Source organism: Ambystoma mexicanum, chromosome 6p (genome assembly GCF_040938575.1).
Source record: "Ambystoma mexicanum isolate Mex_15411 chromosome 6p, UKY_AmexF1_1, whole genome shotgun sequence".
NCBI classification, from domain to species: Eukaryota; Metazoa; Chordata; class Amphibia; order Caudata; family Ambystomatidae; genus Ambystoma; species Ambystoma mexicanum.
In genome coordinates, this window is record NC_090935.1 from 106707483 (window position 1) to 106728648 (window position 21166).

Sequence of the window (21166 nt, forward strand, 5' to 3'; positions counted from 1 at the left end):
CAAGCTACAATGCAAGGCTGGAAAGGTCTACAAGAGGTCAGAACAGGGATCTGCAACCTTTGGCTCTCTATGTGTTTTGGACTACTACCCCCACCAGCCCTAGTCAGCATATCCAATGGGGAGGGATGAAGGAAGTTGTAGTCCGATACGTCAGGCGAGGTGCAGGTTGCAGACCCTTGCGTTAGCATGAGAAAAGACTGCTCAGACATCTGGAGCTCTGTTAGAACCCATGCCGTCAGTGCGTGCTTGGGCAGTTCCATCCTCCAGGCCCCTCTCTCTGTAAAACAGAATGTGCCAATGGCCTCACTTGTCATGTTCCAATGGCATTCCGCTCACAAATGAGGAAATCCCTGCTCCAGTGCATGCTACATCACATAACAGTACTGGCACTGCAAGCATTGTTGCCTAGGAGAGGTCTATAATGCGCGGCAGTGCTGGGCACTTTTGGTTGGGGGAGAGAGGGAATAGTCCCAGTGCTCGTCAAAGCACACACAGACACCTGAACCACTGGCCCTCCAGAAGAGAGTTGTAGTCACAGATTCAAATATTCTACAAGTTCATTGGGCACGGGTAGAATAGATCAGGGGCAATGCGTTGGTCTTGGAAGCAAGTCAATGTAGAGCAACACCGGTTTGAATCCCGGTATTAAGAGCTATAAATAACCAATTATGATTATAATTGTTGAAAGTGAAAGGCAGATTGAGATTTTTGCCCAATATATAGACCATACCTTCCTCCTAACCATTAAGGTCATGGAACCATGAGCACAAATTAACCAAGGGGTGACTATTATCATTCCTCTTGTTCTGAACCTCGAACTAAGGACCAAAGTTTATGCCAGCGCTCCTCAGCAGGGCACTCCTGTTCTGTGCCAGGCAGAAACCTTTGTGTCCTGTGACCAGGGTATTGCCCCAGCAGGTTTTTAGTATACTCGGCCATGAGTGCTTGCTGTACTCCTCTGCACAAGCTACGTTATTGTCCCACTAATTGATTTACCAAGATAAGACATGTACTATATAGAAATGATTTATGTTAACTACGTAGAACATGTAAGACTGAAATTTATTTAAAAAACGAATTATAACACTGACATATAAAAGCAATACATCAAATATTAATGTTTAGCTTTACAAGAGATGTTTTTATAATATTGGAATATGAAAATTAACCAAGAGTTTAATTATCGTCAAAAATGAGATAGATGATTTTAAATAAGGATATTTAATAATTGTGGAATTACGTGTCCTGTGTTGTTTCACCACAATTATGGAATTATGTCTTCTAATGTCAATGGGCCTCATTATGAGTAGGGCGGTAAGGGATAACGGGCACCGGTAAGGAGACCGGTGCCGGTAATCCCTTTGCGCCCTACTACGAGGTCCCTTAGCGGGTCCCTCCTTTAACGTCTGGTCTGACCAGGCGTTATGGACGGGACCCGTTAAGGGACTTCAGAGCTAATAACAGTACCGCAATTTGCGGTACCGTTATTAGCGCCTTCCCCATTCCCATTGAGCCCTATTGGGGCTCAAATGGGAATGGGAAATGGCTTTTTCAATGAGTCCTGCAAAGGTCGGACTACACCGGTAAGTCCCCATTGAACTAAGTCGCAGTCAGTACCAGTATGGGAGGTAGTCATGGCGCAAATAGCGCCATGACTACCACCATACTCAGAATGAGGCCCAAAGTCATTGTTGTTATCGATTTGTGTGAGGTTTCCATGTGTAAACCAAATACGCAATAAAGGATTAGATCAGAACATTCATTTTTATCACTAAGAACATCACAGATTAGAACTGACCCCATATGCTGTAGGTAAAACTATAATGCACTATGAGAAGACTTGACTTATTAATTGAATGGGGTATAATACAACAGGATAGCGTTTTTTATTTTTGAAAGTGCAGTAATGGTACAAATATAGCGCTGCCAAGGGGACAGTACCTACCAGTTGCGGGAATGGTAAGTGAGGGGAAGGGCCATTCTTTGAGGGATAGGGAACACCATTGATAGCGTCACCATGTACCGTATGTACAGACGCAGCTGTGAGGAGTTCACGGGACACTGCAGGGTGTGGGCACCCAGAGGGAAAGGGGGGGCACTCAGACCCGGGGACCGGGACAACGGCAACAGGGTACCCCAGTATGTGAATTGTATGATAACCACCATGCTATATAGGTCACAGGTAAGTAAAGCCACCTGGATTTCCATGCTGAGGAAGCCCGTATTTTCGGGTCAGGCATGAATTTCCCAAGCACTCTGTCCTCGCGTGTTGCTGGAGAAATGTTTTGTCCCCAGGAGACTGCAGTTGCTGGGCGATGGTTCCAGCAGATACTTCCCAGGTCAGTGAGCCAGTTTCATGGCCACTGGCTGGGAAAGGAAGATGCTTAATTAATACACACTGGTAAATTGAAGGAGCATCGTGGTGGGGTGAGCGGTTTCAAATCACCCCTTGGCAGATGGATCTGCGAAAGGGATTGTTGGGCGAGGGCAGGAGCCGGGGGGGGTCCAATCAGTTGCTTAGGTTCATCATCCTGAGGGTGCAACAGTGTCTAGTGGCCTTGCTGAGGGCAGCGGGGCACCTTACTGGTTAGATGCCGTGTGAACATCTCTTCATTGCCAAACCCAGGTTGCACTTTGCTCCTCATGAGCACTGGCCACTGGCAGATGAATACAGTTCTGGTGGTCAGCACAGCTGTGTCATGAAAGGTTTGTCATTGTGGGACGGTGTGGGAAGGTCAGTGACGTCACCAGGGGTGGTTTTGGGCATACAGGATCACGAGGGCTTGCTCCAATCATGTTTGATTAATGTATGTGTTGCTACAGGGGGCTGACGTAGTCTCGCCAATAAGCTTTTTAGGATGATTAAACAGTGTTGCTAATTGTGTTCTATGCTAATAATGTTTAGCTGTATAAAATGTTTGGCCGTGCCATGGTAGGCAGTGCCGACAGCTCCCTTCGTTCAGTCCTCTTCCACTGTGCTGAATTGTGCTCTCCCAGCTGAGTCTGGACATGTAATAAACAGCGTTACTTCTTGCTTGGTGCACGCTCCTTTTTGAACTACTTTTGTGTTTCCACTTGTACGAGCCAGAGAGGACGCCTGATACAAATATGTAAGTGTGTTTCTACTTTATTTCTTGCATTTGTGATGGTATACACATATGGTAATAACACCACCAGTGCCACATTCTGTGTTATCTAAAATCTTGTACCATTAAGGTGATTTAAAACAGTAATATCTGCCTGCACAAACAACAACAGGAAAGTTAAAAAGGTTATTTGTAGCTATTTAGTGTTGCCTAGAGATTTTTCATATCGAAGGGATTGATTTTTTTAACAACTTTGAGTTTGTATTAGTATTTTTCTTACGGTTACAACCATCTCATAACTTTTGAGTGTTACTCCACTTGTAAACAAGCCAACCCACTCCTCCTACAATACAAATTGTGCACTTCTGGTCACACTTCTGCTCTTACCACCTCAAAAGACAAACTGGGGCTAATAGAAATGACCACCCCACCTCCAGGAGAGATATGCTTCGCTGACGTCAGCCCAGGTTACACCTTGTGAGTTACCATCATTAATTTGACCGTTCCGCTGGAGAGGAACCAACATGTTGCAGGCTCCCAGAGTGTACTCTCTCTTAGTAAGGCTACTAAAAGTTCTACCTGCACCTAGTCCCTAATACAAGGTGTACTAAATCCCCATTTCAGAATGAAAAGACCCCATTCAGTCATTAACCATCGCCGTTAATTTCTAAATTATGACTATGTGCCAGACCTTGCTCCTCCAGTCAGCTTTAGTCAAAGTGTTGGCGCTCTTCCACTTCTGGGCTACAGCCAGTCTACCTGCTCGGAACATAACCTCCCAGATCCTGGGGAATCGGTACTCTTCCCTGTCCCCTGCCGGAATACCCAACGACAATTGTAGCGGATCTACCGTTAGCTGAACCCCAACTATTTCCTTTCTCCAGCTCAGACGCTCGGACCAGTAGATCTGAAGCCGTGGGCATAGCCACCACATATAAAATGAGGGTCCCCATTGGCCGCAAGCTCTGGGGCAGAGCGGAGACACTTTAGAGAGTTTTAAGGGGTCCAAGTGCCAGCAATGTAATATTTTAAAATTATGCACCATGGTCGCTGTGAAGAGATTTCCGTGGAACGTAACTTCACACATTTTTTCCCACATCTCCTCTGAGATTTCAATTCTGGCCTGTGCTGCCTAATATTCTCGAAATATTTGCCTCCCCGAGGTATCTGCTGTTACCAGAACCCTGTAAAGCCTAGGAAGTATCCCTTTCCTGCACACAGCAATGTTTTTTTCGAAGGGTTGAAAGGGACGAGCAAGCTCATTGCTCCATCTGGAGTCTGCCAGAATTCCCCTTAAACGTTTGTATTCAAATACACAGATTGCCTCTGAGCCTAGCATCTCAGTTACCTACTCGTGTTGCTTAAACACCCCTTCCACAAATAATTGCCCTGCTCTCTCCAGACCCCCTGACCGACCATATCTGTGTGTGTTCAAATCCACGATTTCCCAAATCTAAAGGCCTCCTCCAGAAGGAGCACACAGCGACGGCCAGGAGGTAAGTCTAACATTACCACCACTCCTCTTTCACAAGAACCACAACACTCCCAAGCTCAGATGGGTTTTAATCCTCACAGGGACCGCTTTTATCAGGGACCATAAGAGGTCTCTAACTTTGTTAGGGTGAGTATACATGTCCTCTAAGTATGTCCAGTACATGCTGAGGTCGTCCCTCGTGTGTTCCAACGTAAGCCTCAACTGGGCCGATTTATAGTACAGATGAAAATCTGGGAACCCAAATCCCCCGTAGTCCCTAGGCAATGTCAAGGAGGTTTTCTTAACCCTCGGTCTCTTATCCTGCCAGACGAATTTAGCCACCATGGCATTCATGTTTTTGAAGAAGGACTCTGAAAGCCTCATTGGGAGGCCCGAAAACAGATACAACAAACACAGGAGAACGTTCATCTTTACCAATGTCATTCTTCCATACCATGAAAGTCTAAGGGGTGACCACCGGGTGATATCCGATTTTATAGCTTCCAGCATGGGAACCAAATTAACGTCCGCCAGCGTCAGCAATTGCTTTGGGAGGTTAAATCCAAAAAGGTAATGTAATGTACTCATGGTGGCAACAGTAGAGACAGACACAAGTGATCACAGTTCAAGGGTGTTTATTAAACTGTATAGGTAGGTTGGAAAAACGCCTAATCTAAACCTAAATCTAAGATGGGAGCAAGCTACGACCATCAAATAATAATAAGGCAGTCCTAGTGGCGTCTTGTCAAATAAAAGGGCCTGTACTAAAAAAAACAACTATTGCCAATCCTTACAACTAAATACAAAAAGAGTGCGGGAGAGTGTTCAGAAGAAAAAGAAAGAAAGAAGTGTTCACAAATGATAAGTCAGGATATGGTAGCCCGGGGCCGCCCTTAGTCCACGTTTTGAGCACGGGACAAGGCGGGACTCCTGAGCACAGCACACTCTCGAGCTTTCCCAGCATGAAAAGACAGTTCCGTTCTCAGGTATCAGGACCTTCAGTGGGTAAGTCTATTTTCTACAAAAAGTCTCTTGTCTCAGAGGACCTCATGTGTTCAAAATAATAAACAAAAGTTCCTTTCTTTATGTTCTTTGGGTGATGACTTTTCACCTCTGGATCCCGCTCTTCCAGGCTCAGATACCCAAAATGTTCCTATCAATATCAGTACCTTCTGTGGTTAAGTATCTTGCTTCCGAGGGCCTGGTATGCTCAAAATAACAAACACAAGTTCCTTTTTGATTGCAATTGAGGTGCTGATCTTCACCCCTCAGTCCCCCTCTTCCGGGCTCAGACCCCTCTCAAATATCAGCCTCGCTCCTTCAGGTGCACTATGGCCTGTATTCAACACTTTTATCCGTTATATTCATGTTTCGGTGGTTGATGGCTTTTCACCTCTGTATCCCCCTCTTCCGGGCTCAGACCCTTCTTGGATGTTAGCTTCCCTTCGTCGGGTTCACTATGGCATTTGCGTGTCGTTGGATGATGACTTTTCACCCCTGGATCCCCCTCTTCTGGGCTAAGACCCCTCTTGAATGTTAGCCTTCTTCCGTCGAGTTCACTACAGCTTTTTCCAATCGATTTCAACTGTTGCATTCACAAGTTTTAATGTCTTTTTAAACAATTCACTGTGGACCTTGCTCTGTCGGGCTCACTCGTGTCAACACAATGTTCCTTTTGCTTTCTCACTTTTCGAGATTCAGCTCCCTTCAAAATCTTTTGACTGTACACAGGGGGGGGTTTGCTAGACCCCTGTATGACCAGTTTGACCTTTTCCTTGCGGCTCTCCTAAGGCCTTCTGGTATTGGATGTTTCAACAAACAGGGAATCAACCAGAGACATCGTCAAAATAAGACAAAATATTGTCTACGAAGAGAGATAATTTAAAAGTACCCTCCCCACTTTGGATAGCCCTAATCCCCAGATTCTCCCATATAGTGATTGCCATAGGTTCCAGAGTGAAAGCATACAACAGTGGAGAGAGGGGGCACGGTCCTGGGTCTAATGGATAAGGTCAATCATCTTGCGTACATTGCTGGAGCCTTGGTGTCCTTTGCCGAAACCAACCTGGTCACCTTGAATGAGGGCTGACAAAACCCGCTCGAGACTGTTGCCCACTAACTTCGCCAAAATGTTGACGTCCGTGTTCAATAAGAAGATTGGCCTATATGGCGTACAAAGGGTAGGGTCTTTACCCTCCTCAGGAATCACCACTATAATGGGTCTGAGCATTGAGTCAGGAAGGACTCCTCCCTCCAGCACACTCTTAAACATTTTAGTCAAAAACAGAGCTAAGGTGGATTGATAGAATTTAAAAAATTGCATTGTGAATCCATCATCCCCTGCGGAGACCCCACCTTTCATAGATCTGATGGTATGGATTACCTCTTCCTCAGACACCGGGGCCTCCAGAATGGCCGCCATCTCCCACAAAATCCCTGGAATGGGTAATTGATCTAGAACCCAGTCAATGTGCAACTGTCACCGTTGTATTCCACTGTGTACAGATGTTCGTAGTATTTTCTAAATTCGTCCCCTATTTTGTCATCGGCAAGAAGTGTCACATCACGGACTGGGGAATGGCTGCTACCCTTTTAGCCCTTTATCTTTACCGCAGCATCCAGGCCAGAATTCGTTCCACACTCTCCCGCCTCGTGATATTTTTGTTTAAGGAACATCAGTTTTCTTTCTGTCTAGTGAACAAGAAGGGCCTTCAATTGGGCTTCGTACCTTCTGAGTTTTGCCGACACTGCCAGTGACAATTGCATGTTAGACTTCCCCCTAGACGCAAGGCCTCAATTTTTCTCCCTCAAGCCCACCTCTGCCTTATACCATTCTCTCTTCTTCTGGGCACCAATCCGTATAAGTTCACCCCTGATTGTGGCCTTTAAACCTTCCCACAGCCATGGTATCCCCCACCTACCCATTGCCATTGATGTGGAAGTATTCTTTTATACTGGTCAGAGGCCCCTGCACAACCTCTATGTCCATCAAGAGGAGATCATTACACATCCATCTTCCTGTGTGAACCCCTATCGCCAAACCTCCAATGTTGATTCTAACAAGATCACGGTCTGACTAGGGTATCAGTGTGATTCCGTAACACACCTTTTGAATCTATCATCTATAAGAATGTCATCTATTCTCAAATAGGAGTGGTGAACCCGTGAATAGAATGTGAACCGGGGGTCACTGTACTTCATCTGAATGAGGGAGTCTACTACCCCCAACTCGTTGTTAGTCTGACCATCAGGATTGCGTTACCCGTGTCTGTTATACTGTCGAGTCCCTCATTGACTTCCTGTTTTTCGGTGGGTTGAGGACCATGTGGAAGCCACCCCCCACAATCAGTAGACCATCTATGAATAGTTGTAGCTTCCCCTTTACCAACTGCCAAATTGCTGCTTTGCCTTCCTGAACCATGAACTGCCCCCACCATCAGTGTAGTCCCTTTTCTTCGAGCCTTGAAGAAAGATAAAGCACCCCTCTGGGTCCTCTACCACCAAACCCAGCTTGTTGGCCACCACAATTGCACCCCCCTTTTTTTTGGTTGAGTCTGATGCCTGATAAGTAGAGTCTACAGAGCCCGCCTTCAGCGATGGTTCTCTCCCTTTTTGCCAGCGCCTCTCTTGTAGGAACAGCAAGTCCAATATCAATTGATTGAACTCTCATAACTCCAGGGATATTTTGAATGGGAAGTTTAAGCCCTGCACAGTCAGGGAGCCCACCTTAAGGGCAGAGCCTATATCATGTCATATGGGCCTCTCCAGTATGGCAGAATCTCACCCCAGGCATTTGAATACACAATGTAACTCAGCAATTCCACTCTTTGCGTCTCAGTTTCCCATTGTTGCACAACCATACAGTTCTTAAGAACTTTTAAACGTCTCCTTACCCTCACACCAACACCAAACCACATCCCACCCACCTGTCAGTGTCCAGCCCCGAGATGATGCACACAACACTAAAGGACTGTATCACCATTTACCCTCAAATCCACTGGGCACATAGCCCAAAGAAATCTCCATCCTGAGCCCCCCGCTCCACACACGAACAACAACAAAATACCCCACAAATCCTCTACCAATGCCCCCGCCTGGCCCACCGCCCAACCCCTGGTCTGGCCATTCAACAGCAGCAAGTCCGAAGAGCTGAGCCGAAGTTACTCCTCACCCTCCCACAACCCCTAAGACCTCCTGGGGTCGCACTCCACAAACAATCTAAACATATCTTGCTAACAAAACACCAAAGTGTTCACAACACTATATGAGACACTAGAGCACGGGTCACATGCCGTGTGGGAGCGCTACTTCAGGGCCTTACAGCCAGCAGGGTATTCAGTTTCTTAAATTTGTGGGAGCCTGTCCTTTGGACCTTTGTGTCTTTGTCCCCCTCACCTGTGGGCAACGCCTGACACCCTGCACCTTCTTCCTCAAGAAGCTCGCCAGAAAAACCCTTTGTATGTCATTTTCCGTAATCAACTTGTACTTGGACCCTTAAAGTTTGAATGCCAGTGAAAAAAGAGAAGCCCCATCTGTATCCAACACCATTGGAGTTAAACCATTTGGTCAAGGGAACAGATAGTCTACGTCTGGACAATGTGAACAGATCTTGAAAAATAGCAATCGCCGCCGTGCCCCACTCCACTGGGCCCACTCTCCTAGCCATTTCAAGGATTTTGTTTTTTTTGGAGTGGTAGTGAAATCTGGCCAGGACTGAGCGTGTACCCACGACTCCACCCCTCTGCTCGGTTGGCCCGTCAATGGTGGGCTCAGTTGTGTTATCCTTATTAAATATGTTCGTGATGACTTTGTTGATCGCTCTGACAATGTCCCTCTCAGTCTCCCCCTCTTTTTCTGGGAATCCAAAGAATGGCAAATTGTTCTGGTGCTCTCGATTCGCAAAGTCATCCATTTTGAGTCCAATTCCCTCTTCCCTTCCCTCCAACCCCAACAGTTTCATGTTCATTAGCATTTTAGGAAGGTTGACGGAAGACCTTGGAGTCTATCATCCATATTTTTGACTTTTTTGTCTGGGCCCTCCAGTCTGCAGCCGTCAGCCCACCTGAAGCCCACCCGCTCCTTGCTCACTTGGTGTGGGTTATAATATAATCCAGTTCTCAGACACCCCGATCCCGGGGCAAGGACACAAGTCCCACCTATGGGAAAACGTCTCTGGGCAAACACAGGGCAAAAAACACCCGAGGATCTGGCCTGCCCGGTCCCCTCATTCAAGGGAATCCACAGCGTCACCTGACATTAATGTGGAGTCTCCAAGCGGGCTGGAGTACGTGTTCAGTCTGCATTAGGGGGGGTCAGAACCCTTGAAAGCTAGGTGGAGAGCTAGTGCATCTCTGCGCCCTTGGTGGCCGAACTAAAAAAAACATTTCTGCCTGCAAAAACAGCTTTCTGGAAGGTGATGGGTAAACTGTGTTATTAAACGCAGACACGAATTCAGGTACTTCACTAGTATTACATTGTTTTCATTTGTATAGAAAGAGTAACATGTAATATTAGTACCCTGGCAATTATTTGAGTTAGATGGGGGACTGTGTCTGCCTACAGAAAAGCCCACACTGTTGGTTTTCCAATGCTTGTTGGTCATGTCATACAGCTCACTTCAAATCTTGTAGGGTGTGGGGCAGTCATGTCTCCCGTGACTTTATCTTCTTTGAGGAATTGAATGGGTGCTCTCCTATGTCTCTGAGCTAGCCTGCACATGTTCTTGTGTTCTGCTCAGGGAATGCGAGACTTTCCAGCGGAATATTCCAAACTGGAATTTATACCGCAATCGCTTCTGATCCCTGCCACTAGGAAAGAGGGAAGAAACAGTTGTGCAGTGAGTATAACACCTGACATGCTCATATATTTACCTACATACAGATGTGTCAAGGGTCGGGTTTAGTGTTTATTTTTATTTTTAAATAGTGACTTGATCCCACAATTAGTTTTCAAGGTCATTGTCAAATCAACGCAAGGGAAATGCTTGTGCTATTCAAATGTAGCGTGATATTTGATCTGTAAACTAAAGAATTGTCAAACGATGCAACGGTTGAATGGCAAGACGTCAGAGAGGACAAGGAGCATCATTACGAGTTGGGTGCTATTCTGGCAGCAAACCTTCCGGAATCCCGCCCAACAGAATAACCGTTACCGCCACTTGGTAATGCGGAATTACCGCCAGATTAAAAGTGGTGGTGGCAGAGTAAATCCAAATTTTGTCAGAGTCCATTGGCCCAAAGGTCCTGAAACCTTCTTAAAATCGGACCTCAGGGATGGGGAAGAGGAGAAAAAATTGATAAAAGTGAAGGGGAGAGATTTCTTAAACAAAGTGATGTATTTTCTGGTGTTGACCGGAGCCTGCAGTCAATAGGAAGAGTTTCAAAGTCAAGGATCAGGTGGGTTAAATCTTAATTTAGATGCTTACATTTTACAGATGCATCCTTGGATTAGAGTTTTCTTTTAATACATTGTGACTGACTCATCAGGAAGACCTCAATATGTTGCCTTTAGTGTAATCAGAGTTACAGGTCACATGGTATTTAGGCAATCTGTGACGGATCCCATAAGAAAAGATGCATTTGCTTTTTTTACTCTAAGTAAATACATATACAACCCACTAATATTTGAGCTCTGTTTGTCTTTTTCTTTCTCACGTTCCCCTTTCTTCTTTTTATTTTTTGGACTTTCAAGTTGTAAACAAATTTATGTATAATCGGTACCTGTGGGATCAGAGAATTTCACAGTTAATGGATTCTGTCATTGAAATGCAGCCTTGATGAAGCCTGGAAGGCGAAACGCATGGCTGTGTCAAGTCTTGACAAATGTGACTTTATATCATACTATTTGCCATAAAATAAACGGAACGTGAATGTTTAAACCATACATATAACATACGCTGTTTATCTCGAATCATACACTTCTAATAATTATGCTCACCTACTTGACTGAGTTGTGTGCATTTTGTTAATAGTTTAACAATAGATTTCGTTCTATACTGTTCTATAATGTTGTACATTTTAATATTTGCTTTGACTTATGCAGCTTTTCTTTCTTTAGTCTTTACGCTTTTCCGCTTTTCCTGACACTGGGTTGAGTTTTATAGACGGGCCAAAACTATGCAGCCAAAATGGTCTCTATATTACAGGCGCAGGGACCTATTGAATCAACGGATACATAGCATTGGAAAGTATATTGTTAGCAGGCATGGACAAGCTGTCCTTTCCAGCGCCATTGTAGGGTCGAGGTGGGTATGATAGGTTATTTATAACGTGCTTAATACCCAGACGTTTCTAAGCAAGTCCCGGGGATCGAACCTGTCGTGCTCCAGGTCGTCTTGCTTCCAAGGCGAGCACGTTGCTGCTGAGCTATCCTCTCAAGACCAGTGTGCTAGGCAGGTTTAGGGTTGGACCGGGCTACGTGGCTGGCTTGAGCTCTGCTCAAGTTTCAAGCCACTGCCTGGTCAAGAAGTCCAGAAAATGTATGAAAATATCTTACCATCGGTTTGCTAGCCACACCCCTCCATCAAGACAGCTACTGTCATATCTAACCATGCCTTAATGTATTCAAAACCCAAACCCTTTTCAAATGAATGCAAGGACACGCCCGATCTTCCCTCACGTGCCACCACACAAAAATAAGAAACACACAAAAACATTGCACCTTTTCCAGCTCTCACCCACCACCTACACTCACTGTCAGACCTCATCCCCCACACTCTACCGCAGCCTGTCACCACCCAAGTATCCATGGCTTGGCTGTGCAGCCCTCTGCTAGAATCCTTGCGGAAAGGAAGAATCCGAGATGTCCATGATGGGGGCATGTGTTTGGGAAACGTTAGTGACTAAGCCATGATTTTGGGAGCACTGGAAAACTGTAATGACACTTGAATAATACACATTGGTCTCAGAGCAGTTTGATTGGTGTTAACACTCACCTTACACTATTTTGTTAAGAGGTTAGGGCATTTCCTCTTGAACACCACAATACGCAGCGGCCAACTCCAGCAAGTCTCTATCACTCCTACACCACAGCGCGTAAGACAATTGGTTGCCCTAAAAATTGTCTGTATGATATGATATAGCATTTGAAACGCGCCTATATGCAAGTGTTTCAAGGCGCGACAAGTCAATGAAGGGGGAACATAGGGAGGACAGAGACAGCGATCTTACTAGGCCAGTTGACATTGAGATCGCCCAAGTGCAGGGGAGCTGGAGGGGAAAATGCCAAGGGAAAGGGAAGGGGGCAGTTCTGTACATGGGATCAAAACAATAACAAGAAGTTGCGGCCAGCAGGTGGCAGGTGTAAGGTTAAGTGCAGACAGCAGGTGTCCAAAAGTGCAGGTAGGGGTTCTGTAGGGTTACAGATACAGACCCAAGTGCAAGGGTTGCCGGGAGGCAGTGCAAGTGTGCAAGTGGGCGGACAGGGGCCTGGGCCTGCAATCAGAGGGTAGCTAGGTGACCAGTGCAGTATCAGACAGGAAATAAGCAGGGGAGAGGAAGAGAGAAGGCAGAAGCAAAGAGGAAGGTTTTGAGGTGCTTCCGGAACCGGAGATGGTTCTCCTCAAGTTTAAGGGAGGCAGGGAGGCTGCTCCAGAGGGAGGCACAAGCTGAAGAAAGAGATCTACCACCAACTCGCTGCTTGGAGAAGTGACTGACCTTGAGGGATTTGGAGGCAGATGAGCAGGGAGCTTGAGAAAGAAGATAGATATCTAGGGAGAGAGAGTTGAAGGTATTGAGGCCACAGGCTCCAGAAGGCCTTGTGGACGATGCAGAGGGTTTTGAACTTAATCCTCGCAGCCACTGGGAGCCAGTGCAGAGATTTCAGTCCTGGAGAGATACGATCCCTGGGCTTGAGGCCAAGGACAAGTCTCGCATTCCTGTTCTGGATAAATTGCAGAGGGCGTAGAGTCGAGGCTGGCAGATTTAGAAAGAGGCTGTTGCAATAGTCCAGCCTAGATAGAACCAGAGTTCTGGAGACAGTGAGTTTCTGGGGGAAGGAGAGAAAAGGAAGAATACCTCTGAGGAGGTGCAGTTGGTAGTTATGACTTCTTAGAGACGTCAGAGATGTGAAGAGAAAAGGAAAGCCTCACACATCTACAGCTCGCTACTCAAACGTTTGCTGCCTCTCAATATCTGGTCAGATTATGTCCGGTCCATGTAGAAATAGAGACTTGCTGTTGTTGAAGGTGAAGGGATGCTTTCTTTCTATCAAGCAATGGCAGGATCAGAATTATTTGAGATTCTCGCGGCAATGCGTCCCTATACACATGGAACCACTCGTCCTGGACTGACCACTTTGGCCCTTACCTGAAACCAAAGGAAGCAGTTGAGAATCTGGGAGTCCTCTTGAAAAATAAAAAAGATATATTTTTCATAAATTGCATGAAAAACTGCAGCTGCATTACGAGTTTGGTGGTATTTCGGTGGTAAATCCACTGAGATACACCCAAACGGTATCACCGCTACCACCAGTTGGTCTTGCAGAATTACCACAAGATTACAAGTGGTGCTAGGCGATATTAGTCCACAACTAATTGGCGTCCATAGGTCTGCATGGGGGATTTCAGTGGTATTACCACTGGTGGTAATTCTGCCAATTTGGCTGTTTTTGGGCAGTAATGCAGAGGAATTACCTCCAGCTTCTTGCTGGAGGTTTCTCCTCCACCTTACCACCTAACCCGTAGTTGGGTGGTGTGGTAATGCGGCAGTAACAGTATTAATGATTTTTACCGCAGTGCACAACTAATAATGAGGCCCTTGGTGCCCACCATATGCTTTGGCACAAATGAATGCGCAAAGCGGTTTCAGTACCTCAATTTGAATCAAGAAATTGATATATAAAGTAATTGTTGTGGCGGTAAGAACTGACCTTTTGGTTTTTGTTTAGCTGCTTGTAGCTCTAGTTCCTGGCTGTGTAGAACCTTCCCTTTGCACCTGGGTGCCACTACTCGGCCCATCTACCCTAAGACATATTGTCTTTTGCTACTGGTTAGTCTTGCTCTAGCTAGTGGCGGTGGAGGTGTTGGCCTTAAACAGGTCAGCAAGAGTAGTGTCCATTTATACGATACCCACATATAATTCTTCAAATTCCTTTTTAATTATTGTGTTTGGTTTAAAACAATTAAAACCTTTCCAATTTACATTTAATAACAGATCAAATCCAAAGAGAGAAAGGAAAAGGAAAAAGAAGGAAAAAAAAAGCACAACTATTATAAAACGTTGACACCAACAAAGCTCAGACTGGCATATGTGCTCCTGTAATGTTGAGTGCCGAATAAAATCTTAAAACAATCAATTATCAACATAATTTACATAATTTGAAAAATCTTGCTACTGCTACTATCACGGCATTTAGGCCCTATTCAGCATGGATAACCACCACAAATCCCCAACTACTCTTTCCACACAAGACACACATTTCCCAAAAATTGTAATACGTGGGTTCAGCAAACTAGTGCATTGGACTAACACAAATGTTCTAAGCTCTCAGTCATGCCTGGGAGGTTACAGAATCTACACAAAGAGTTCTCTTGATCCAGACCATTTCTAGTGCCCAGTATTTCTTTTGTGCCCAATGCATTTAGCCGAAAGCTTTTGAAATCTGTCCTGCACTTATCAGGGAAACAGGGGGCCTTAAGATTCCACTCTTCCTGCTTTCTTAGGCATCGCGGTCACATGACCATACCGGCGATATTTGCTCAAGCCTTCTCCAGTGTGGATCCAGTCATTCATTTATTTATTTTATTTGTTTATTTGTATAGCGCTAAAGCCCGCAGGCATCAGAGCGCATTCCAAAGAGACAGGACAGGTGATTACAAAAAACGGGACAAGAATAGACACACAGAAGATCGTATCATGGGGAGCTGAGAGAGGTCGCTAATCCAGTTTATTTAAAGAGTAGGGTCTTTAATTTCTTTCTGAAGAGTATGTAGTTGGCTTCTAATTTCAAAGATGCGGGCAGTTCATTCCATTTATGGATGCTTCTGTTTGGAAAGGCCTTGCCCAGGGCTGGGGTTGTCTGGAGAAGACCTTTGTTGGAGGATCTTAAATTTCTAGATGGTTCATGCCACTTGAAGTGTTTTTTCAAGTATGCTGGGGCTTTGCCATACAAACATCGGTGGACCATTGTGAGGGATTTAAAAGTAATTCTCTCCACCATGGCCAGCCAGTGTAGGTCTTTCCTATCGCCTGTGATGTGTTCCCTTCTTGGCCTACCCGTGATTGTCCTAACGGCATTATTCTGAATTACCTGGCATTGCTTCAGGCATTTCATATTTGCTCCCAGAAGCATGCGAATCATTACCTTCGCCCTGCCTGGGTTCCTCAATAAAGTAGCCTCAGACAGATTCAGAGGTTCTTGCTTTAATTAACAAAGTCATTCAGGGATGATCCACAGCCCGGCTCACATTCTTTACCCAGGTGAAAGTACATCGGATCTTCTGGTGCAGTTCTTAATTCTCTAAACAGTGCTAATTGATGCAAGGCCACTCTACTTTTCAGTGATTGCAGACCTAATACCCAAGGAAGATCCATCAGTGGGGTACATTCCGGTAGGAAATACAGTACTCAAATCCAGATCAGGGACTTCAGGCTATCTAGATCTCCAATTGCCAGTTCAACCTTTCCTCCATCCCATGTAACAGATTTGGAACCACTTTTCCATTATAGAATTTTACTCTGGGGTTCAAAGACAACTTGCCATATCTGTTATTTATGAATGCCACCTAGGAGGCTACCGTACTGGCTTTTGTTTTCCAAACCTCTCATATGGCTGATTTCACTGGGGGGCCATAACAGAGAAACCAAGGAAAACCAGACAATCCACCACGTCCTAGCTGGTATTCCCCAAAAACCAAGCAAAGCTCTGCTTCTGCCTTTTGTTACTAATGTTCGTTATTTTCATGTTCAGAGGGTTCATTTCTAATCTGTTGGCGTTCATATAGTTTTTAAATGTTATCAGCAATCTTTGGAGTCCTATGGCGGGTCTTTTCAAATAGGTCAAAGGTGTCCACGTAGGAGAGGCATATTATTTTAAGACTCTCAATGCTCACAATTCTCCAACTTATTAAGAAAAACGAAATGAACATTCTGAAGCATTTTGCAAAAACAGCAGTAAAACGCTCTATATTTCTGTTACAAGCCTTCAACCATTGGCACTACCAGGTGGATTATTCATATTATTATTAGGGTAGTTTGTTGAGCATGGACCTAGCTTCTAGATGCAACAGAACGCTTTACAAGCAATAGTGGGGAAGTACACAGCGAGGGAAGCAGATTGCAAGGGATCGTTACAAGGGAGCAGCAAGTGATCTACGAGCAAGGGATGTAGAAGCAACAAGGAGAGCAAATAGAAGGAGGAGATCATACAGGAAGGAGGTTACAGAGTCTGGGGGCTTTTACAGAGAAAGCCTGTCTCCTGGCCCTTTCCTTCCTGCACTGGAGGAGTTCAAATCTGAGAAATCGGAACTTGTCAGGGCCTCAGCTGGCACATTTGCACTGGCTCCTGGTCCCAGCATGAATACCCTTGCACTCCTTAACATTGTCTCGGGAGGATAACTCAGGGGCAACCTGCTGGACTTGGAAGCAAGACGACACGGACCACCACAGGTTCGATCCCCGGGTCCGCGCTTAGAAACCTCTGGGTATTAAGCACGTTATAAATAACCTATCATATCAAACAGCCATCTATGGTGAGACCCTGGATATAATGATCCTCCAGAGATCCTAATTCAGTCATCTCTTTCCACCCCAGAACTTTTATCCAAACACCTCTTTTTCCAAATCCTACACAGGAAGAAAATTCTCTGGGTATCTGGAAAAACACATAAGGAACATATCTTACAAAGAGCTCCAGAAATATTCCAATCAGCCAACTTTCAAAAACAAACTCGAAACTCAGCTGCTCCCTGCAGACCCCACCACCTAAATGGAGTCCAGATGCCAGCGCTCATAAAGCGCTTCCTCTCCCAAGTGGAGCCTTATAGAGGAATCCAACCTAAATCAACCAGACGTAAACTAAACCAATGCAAGCTGATGTCCTGGAACCCTCCTTCCCACTAACATGGAAACATTTCACAGGTGTGTTATGAAGTTCACAGATCATGCCTTCAGCAGGGGTAGAACTTGCAATTTCAACTCCTTAGAAAGAAGAAACGGTTTATCTATTGCTATATTGTACAGATAATGGACACACTTGTCAGTGAATGAATGGATAGATGACTATTTGATCAATGGGTTGAGCAAGGAAGAGTCGACCACACATACCAACATCACAATTCTAATGCACTCCGCACCCAACCTGAGACTCAGTGATCTGTCGTCCCCCCATGTTGCCAATTACCCACCCTCCCATGTCAGCTCCCCGCTCTTCTTTTCTCTGCTTCCTTCACTGTGGTCGTCCCCTATGATTGTAAAGCGCTCCGGTGCTTCCAGGAGCTAGGTCCGCACTCAATAAATACCCTAATAATGATAATTATAATAATAAAGTAGAACCAGAATTCAGCACTGACCTATGAAGGGGAAGGATGAGGTGAAGATGAGGTACATGCCATCGCTGTACATTGTGAAGATGATGGCGAAGTAAACCGCGAGGCTGCCCCAGATGAAGAACTGATTCACAGCCGTCCAGTACGAGGTGTCCAGGCCGATCTATAGGAAGAGAACAGGGCATGTCAGCAAACCGTTCCAAGCATCCCCACCTTACACCTTCCCAAATGCATGCCAACCTCAGTCCAAGGGCAAGGCCACATCCATTGCGAAGAATGATTGTGTCCTAGTGTCAGACATTCTTCACATGTCCTGTAGTGGGCGTTGATAGGGTGGAGTAAACAATACAAGTACCTCAATTCCCGGGTGGTAAGACCACGATACGTTACAGTGATATTGGAAGCCATTTTAATTTACAGGTTTCTGATTGAGTATGTGGAAACTGAAGTATTTGGGATTTCAGATCCTGATGAAAGCTGCAAACAAGGATGTGTCTGAAACCTGTTGATATGCATTCAGCAGTGAGCGTCAGAAATAGATGGACTCGCCAGTTCAATGCTAAGCATGGGGCATGTGGCCTGCCACCTAAATAGAGAGCTCCAATATTTAGAAAGCAAGGCCTCTGCTTCCAGCGGCCTCACGTTTCTCCATAATGGTGGCGCCAGCCGGCAGGAATCTCTTGATTAAAGCGATGCCTCGCAGGTGCGGCGCCACCATTATGGCAGAAAGGCATTTTTTTCTGATGTCTGAAGCTCTCGCACACGGCAGACCCCAGCCCACTTAAAGCCCTGCCAGACACCACGCTTATTCTGAAGTGGCCCTGGGTGTTGGCGTAGTGCACGACGGTGCAATGCCTGCAATCTGTCTGTTTTCTGAGATAACGGGCGGATTGCAAGTCTCGGCAGCATTTTCATCAAATTGCATGGTAATCGCAATTTAACGAAAAGTGGTGCGAGAACGGGCAGCACCCGCAGTGTGTGATTTTGACAACAGAAGAGAACCAATGTGCTTGTGGCAGTGTTAATAAAAACTCACCTTAGTTTATCTTCAGCGCTTTGAAACCACTACGTTGGTGATACGGCACAGCGCCAAGGAATATTTGCATAAACAGATTGCCTGCCCCACCCTTCTTCACGTAGGGGCTGATAGAGCGCTACGATTGTAAGTATGCACTGTGAAGAGGCACGTGACTGGCATCCTGTACGTGCTGGCGTCCTGTGAGCTACACCTCTTGTTTACCCCACTGCTGGGTGAACTTGAGATAGCCAGCTTTTGGGAGTGGGGAGGCTTTGGCAGAAACTCCACCGGTCTAGGATTTTCAGAACGCTTGAATGCCTGTATGTATTCCAATAATGGATATTCTGTATAGCGCACACAATTGTGTCTTGGCGCACTGTGTGAACGGTGCATATATAATAGGACACAGGGCAAAGTACTAGTGACCCATGTGTGTGGACATACTAACCACAGCAATCTGTGTCACTCCTTCACAACAGCGATCCAGACCGCCACAAAAGAGGTACCGTATATGGCCGCCACATTTTGGCAGTCGCTAAAGTGGAAGAGTGCCACGAGAATGCCAAGTGTCGACGACAAAATCCCAAAATGGAGGAGGCACCCCGATAACCTGGGCGGTGTCCTCCTTCTATCCTCCCCCTCCCCAGGATGAGGGGGAGGTGCCCGCAGGAAGCGCGGCAAGACAAAGGGAAAGCCCGCGAAAGGAAACAGCGCGGCAAATCGGAAGAAAAGCCCGCGAAGGGCAACATTGGAGAGGGGAGGAGCTACCCCCCTTTATAACAAGCGGGCTTCCCACTGCAGGCAGTATCTAGCCTTGGCAGTGGGACGCCCACCTACCAGCAGAGGACTTCGTTTTCGCCATGGAAGAAGGATTCCGTTTGAGTTCGTTCGTGGGGTTTCCAGTTGGAAGACTGTTCCAGTGAAGTGGTTACAGTGACGAAGGAGCAGGGTTACAGTGAAAAAGGAGCGTCGAGCACAGGGAGAAAGCTACGGTCGAAGGTACGTGTGGGGGAGGGGCAAGGAACAGGAACGGTTCCTTGGTGGGGCGAGCCCATATGGCCCTGGGTAACACCCACCCTCCCTCTGCTACCTCGCCTGGGCGTGTGGTACACTCTCTGGCTGCTGCGCAGCGAAGAGGCCAATGCTGGTGTGGGCGGCCTTGCGGCAGAGGCATTAGAAGGCAGGAGCGTTAGTATGAAATGTATATACGGTGGGACATGAAATTCTTTCAGCCAGCCGGTCAAGTGGCATAGCGAGTAGAGCGCTCGCCTTGACATCCGTGCAGATCCTGCTAACGCAGGTTCGAATCCCGCGGGGCGCCTTTCGATAAATGAGCACCACACAGTGGGTAATAATAAGCAGCGCTCGCACTGATACCTGAGCGTTTGTAACGCTATATAAGTACCGAATTATTGTACATGATGGTAAAGGAGTGCAGGGGCTTTTCATTTTGCACCGTTCTTTGTCTGCCGTCGTCGCATCCGAGTGGCCTTTCAATGTTGCGGTATATATCGGCTCTTACTATGAGCACATGGAGTTTGTTTATTCTCTTGGTGATCGGAAACGAGCACCACACAGTGGGTAATAATAAGCAGCGCTCGCACAGATACCTGAGCGTTCATAGCGCTATATAAGTACCGAATTATTGTACATGATGGTAAATGAGTGCAGGGGCTTTTCATTTTGCACCATTCTTTGTCTGCTGTCGTTGCATCCAAGTGGCCTTTCAAGGTTGCGGTAGATATCGGCTCTTACTATGAGCACATGGAGTTTGTTTATTCTCTTGGTGATCGGAACCGGGTGTGCGTATATCCAGTTCGGGTGTGCACTAGGGGGATTCTTTGCTGATCATTTCAGAAGATGGCTAAAGTGGCATTTAAGTGATGGCAAACTCTGTGAACGGGGTAGCAGAATCGAATGATTAGAGGTTAGATTAAGCACGTGCTCTGGAGTAAACGTTCTTTGCGTGCGGGTGGGTGTGATCATTCTGTTCGCAGTTAAAAATTGTGTGCGCTTCCTGGGAGATGATAAAACCAGTATTATTAAATGATAGTATGTGGGGAGTTCGTATCCTGGGGGAAAAAAGCGTTTTTTCCCTAGTCTGG

General features: G+C 46.0%; 1 protein-coding gene across 1 annotated transcript in view; it reads right to left on the reverse strand.

The window, feature by feature from the left end:
- LOC138511251 (phospholipid-transporting ATPase ID-like) overlaps positions 1 to 21166 on the reverse strand; it is a 668434-nt gene that overhangs the window by 12882 nt on the left and 634386 nt on the right. The window contains exon 26 of the mRNA XM_069626794.1: positions 18068 to 18206. Within this exon, the coding sequence (XP_069482895.1) occupies positions 18068 to 18206 (139 nt within the window). The remainder of the gene's footprint in view (positions 1 to 18067; positions 18207 to 21166) is intronic.